Here is a 4,886-nt window from a genome sequence, read left to right as displayed (position 1 = left end):
AATTTCTGGGAAGGAGGACTTTCGGGTCACCACGACCACGACCCTAGGGTTTGCTCATGAACTTTCATGGACATCCAAATGACCCCTACTACTGGAATTGGTAGGTTGTTAGCAGCTTTCAGCCTCAACCAGGAGGGGTGTAGAGTTGGGGTCGGCCCAAACTGTTGCTGGTAGAATGAATAGGCCATAGTGGTGACTTCTGATCCAGTGTCCACCAGACATCTAGCCGGCTGTCCGTTGAGCATCACTGTCGCCACTGAGCACCCATAAATCATTGCAGGATCACGTTGAGGCAGTAAACAAATATTTCCCATGGGTTGCTCCTCCGCCACAGGAGCCTCTGGTTTAAAGGATGGCTTTGTACGTTCTGGGCTTCCCATCTCTTACAATATCGGGTTCCCTCTGGAAGGGGCTAACAGCCGCCCAGGGTTGTTCATACCAGCAGAGCTGCCGCATCTTGCCTGAGAGAGGTGACCATATCAACTAGATCTCGTACCACCTTTCCATTGAGGACATCCCTGCATTCGAGGAGGTGGCAGGGCATGGGGCAGTCACTTCCTCCTGCTGCACCGGCCACCTGGCTCCATGAGTGAGGGTAACCTGGCTTCTGGCACCAACCTGTTCATGGTCCGGCTGTTACTGTTCCCTCTCAATGGCCTCTTGTAGGATAAACCGGAAGTGACGTCTACATCTGAGCAAGTCGCTCACTGATCTGTTAGCTGTGTGCCTGTTTATCCGTTCCTGCTTGTGAGTAGTTTTAGCTGTTTTAAATAAAATACTCGATTTTAAATACTACACTATGGAGGATGTTCTTTACCTGTTGTTTTGAGCATTTTCGCTGGTAACATCTACAAGGAAAGCGGCACCGTCAGAAGTCCTCTCTGCAGCCCCCCTGACTCTCCCGTGTACCCCCTGCAAATTAGCTGTTTTGCTGCATACCTCGCAGCCGTGAGGTAATTATTTAATATAACCAGCACTGGCACGGAACACCATTGGAAGGGAATTGGCTTGGCACATTGCACTTTATTTGTGTTTGTGAAATTGCATCCAAAGTTGCATGATTGGACTGTGTATGGGTCACTTTATCGAGATTCACAAATTTGCTGCTATTGAGTTTTGTTTTTTGTTAAGGAATGTAATTAGTGCATTCCTTTGGTTTTCTGCACGTTTTTTTGCATTTTTATGTCTAGATCACTGATTTCTTCTGCATTTATAGAATTTTTTTATCTGCGGTTATATCACATATATCCATTTCCATATATATTTTAATTTTATCTGCAGTTATATCACATATATCTATTTCTTATATATCTATTTCTATATATATTGTAATTTTAATCTATTATATGCACTTTATGGTCTTAAGCACACTTTTGCCTATTATCAGACACCTGAATGATGCACAGGAACACTTTATATTAGATGTTTATTCAATGCACAAACGTAATTTCTTTCATAAGCTCTAAGTGCTGTTTAGAAAGCACTATTGCACCTTTTTTTTTTCTTTCTGACACTTATTAATTATTTATGCATTTTTATTGATTGTATTAGTTTTTTTTGGTATTTAGGAAGCGCAACACAACCCCCTTTTTTTCCGTTTTCTATATTATTGAGAGTTAACTCATAGAGTGTTTGCTGCTCCCATTAGAACAGATCTTTGCCTTCTTACTACCTTTTGGCCATAGAGCGCGGGAGCCTTTATATATACATTCTCTTGTAGGATAGCTGTGAATTTCACCTTACCATCAGCCCTCACTCGATCCCTTAAGGCTCTCTTTAATGAATAGGACCATACACCAGCGAGGAACTGGTCCCGGGGGGTTAGCGACCCCAGTTCCAGCAGGAGCCATTTTCTCCTCCAACCAGCACCAGATTTCCTGTAAGGCCACAGCAAATTGAGGTATAGTCTATCGGTCTTGCTGCTCCCGACAATAGAAACTCCGGAGTTCGCCTATGGAGGTACTCTCCCCATACAAGCTTTCTAGGCGGCCCACAATAACTGTTCTACTATCCCTTTTCCTTCTCGGGCAGAACCATCACAGCCCAGCGGGCTTCTCCTTCAAGCGCATTAAATGCCAAATCAGCAAGTGTACTGCAATCGACTGAACTGTCCAATCTCTCCACCCATTCTGTCAGGCGATGTCCTTGGACAAGTGCAGCCTATCCATGCTCATCATTCCCACTTATCGGTGTCCATCAGTGCCACCTATCAGCGCTGCCTGTGAGTGCAGCCGAACAGTGCTAATCAATACCACCTGCCTCCTCAGCATGGCTCTGACCTGAGAGTGTCTCTCTCATACAGCTCAGAGCTGGCATTGATAGTTCTCCCTGCTCCCTCCCTCCCCCCTCGTATGGGATGAGAGTGGAGACAGCCGAACTGCTCCTTCTTCCCCCTTCACTCTCCTGTGTGTGCACCGTGGGAAGTGTGAGCTCCATAGCTTCACACTTGACTATCCACGGTACACACACAGGAGGAGAGCGGTGGGGGCAGAAGGAGCAGATTGGCTGTCTCTTCTATCATCCTGTGCAAGGGAGGAGGGAGGGAGCAGGGAGAACTGCCAATGCCCGCTATGAGCTGTATGAGAGAGAGGCTCTCAGCTCAGAGCCCTAGGACTAGAAACCACGCTGGGCCCCCGAAAGTGGCAGAATGCCAGGGCCTGTTCAAAAGTGCGACTGCTGCAACCCTGGTAGTTCCGCTACTGATACCAATGTAGGAGCCAAGGTGGATGGTCAATCCAAGAGAACACTGATCCTTTTGCACAAACTGGCACTGTTCAAGCATAGCAGATTTCCTTTTCTATTAGAACTGAGTAGAATAAGGGAAGTGCGATATATAAAACGTGTATAATAATATAATAATTCTTTCATACAATATATACCGAGGGATTTCAGGGAACAGCTTGTTGTGTAAGCAGCAGTTTATTTGGACTTGAAATAGTGTGTGGACCAAATATTCATAGTTTGGGACTTGATGATAATGGTGCTCATTTTATACAAATTCATACAGTGATTGCATTTAAAAAAAAAAATCATTTAATTTTGTTTTAGGAAATACAATCAGATTTGCGTTCATTGTTTTGTTTTTTTGTTTTTTTCTGAATTTAGCTTTACGTAGCCATGGCTAAATATAATTCTGACACTAATTAGGATATCAACTGTGACAGCTAATGGTCCCACTGGAAGGCTTTGTTGCAGTTGCTGCTTAATTCAAAGCAAAGCCTTCTGAAAGCTATAAAAGCTTCACTGGATGATCCCATAATGCATAGAATTCAAGAAGAAAGCAATGTAGCAGGAACCACTTAAAAAGTATCCATAGAGAACAATTTTCTTCCCGTTTCCTTAACATTATTCAGAATTAAATGTTCTGATTAGTCTACTGTGTGCTGCAAGAAATAAAGCCTATCCACAATTCTATCCATGGAAAACATATCAACAACCTACACCAATTTTGTCCTTTTGGGGCTTGTTGAGATGGAATCATTTAGATACTTATATGCTCTATCTGCTTTTACAGTTTATTCAGCCTCATTCTTTGTGAGTGCAATGATTGTCTATGTAACCTGGACAGAGGAAAGTTTACATGAACCGATGTACATCTTTATATGCGGCTTGGTCCTCAATGTGATGTTCGGAAGTTCTGCTTACCTCCCCAAGCTGCTTATTGACTTATTTTCTAAAAATTCAACAATTTCTCTCTCTGGGTGTCTATTTCAGGCCTTCTGCATCCAGACTCATGCAGCTGCTGAAATGTTTACTTTTGCTGCTATAGCATATGATCGATATTTGGCGGTAGGTCACCCTCTGAGGTACCCCACTCTGATGACCAACTTGACAAGTCAAAAGTTACTACTTGCCATATGGATTCTAGTTCTTATGGGAGTATGTGGGGTTGTATTGTTAACAGCAAGGCTGACATTTTGCGCGGTGAATATCAACAATGTCTACTGTGAGACCATGTCCCTTCTACGGCTTTCTTGCAGCGATATCACAGTTAATAATATCTATGGAATAACATGGACCTTGTCCATCACTATTAGCTCAATGCTTGTGATCATTTATTGCTACATAAGAACGATTGTCATCTGCCTCAAACTTCCTGGGGAAGCTTCACAGAAAGCCGCCCAAACTTTGGTGACCCATGTAACTGCCTATATCATTTTTATGGTTGGAACTATGTTTATTGCCTTTAGGTACAGACTAAGCAGCATTTCTCTCACAACTGTTGCCCATGTCGTCATCTCAATGAGTGGTATGGGTACATCTATTACCGTTAACCCTCTTATCTACGGCATAAGGACCAAGGCGCTCAGAATAAGAATTGCACGCAACCTGCAGAAGATCTTGGGAAATTCAAAATAACACATTTAGTTTATAATTTGTAGTAGATTTACCATCTTTGTAATATTTTGTCCATTACTTATTCAGTTTCATGTAGTTATGCAGTATGTAGCCGAGAATAAGGTTTCGGTCCTGAGAAGAGTAAAGCCCGCCTGTGTGGGGAATTATGTCAGGTGCTAATGTTCATTGCGGTAAGTTAGCCCATTTATTTAGAATGGGTTGCTAACACGCATCAGTGTAGTCCTAACCTTCATTTTTTTTAACACATCGCACATATATTGCGGCATGCTGCAACACAGGTACATTGTACTTTGTGGCGCCACTGAAAAAGAATAGCACTACAATGCACCAACGCAATACAAGCAATGCAATCAATGTTGATTTTTTAAGATTTTTTCTCAGATATGCAATTTAGCACCATATTTATTCACCAACATTTTCTGCAGGATACAAAGGTGGTAAGCTTGCTGGTGGATTATTGATTATCGGATGATCCCTATGGAAGCACTTATCTACGTAAAGGATAACTATACTTATAAACAAGCTAA

General features: G+C 42.6%; 1 protein-coding gene across 1 annotated transcript; it reads left to right on the top strand.

The window, feature by feature from the left end:
• The first annotated feature begins 3,451 nt into the window (after nt 1-3,451).
• On the top strand, nt 3,452-4,359 carry LOC143926845 (olfactory receptor 51E1-like). Its single transcript, XM_077450884.1, has one exon. The coding sequence runs from the start codon at nt 3,472-3,474 to the stop codon at nt 4,357-4,359; it is 888 nt and encodes a 295-aa protein (XP_077307010.1). The 5' UTR covers nt 3,452-3,471.
• Nucleotides 4,360-4,886: the final 527 nt, after the last annotated feature.

The sequence above is a fragment of the Lithobates pipiens genome, unplaced genomic scaffold (assembly GCF_037356315.1).
Source record: "Lithobates pipiens isolate NorthernLeopardFrog02 unplaced genomic scaffold, aLitPip1_a1.2 Scaffold_23, whole genome shotgun sequence".
Lineage (NCBI taxonomy): Eukaryota > Metazoa > Chordata > Amphibia > Anura > Ranidae > Lithobates > Lithobates pipiens.
The sequence above is the reverse complement of the archived record's forward strand: the minus strand, read 5'-3'. Positions and strand labels throughout refer to the sequence as shown.

Bases quoted from the DNA above. Each gene is read 5' to 3' on its own strand.
- LOC143926845 (XM_077450884.1), top strand. From the start codon at position 3,472: ATGGAATCATTTAGATACTTATATGCTCTATCTGCTTTTACAGTTTAT.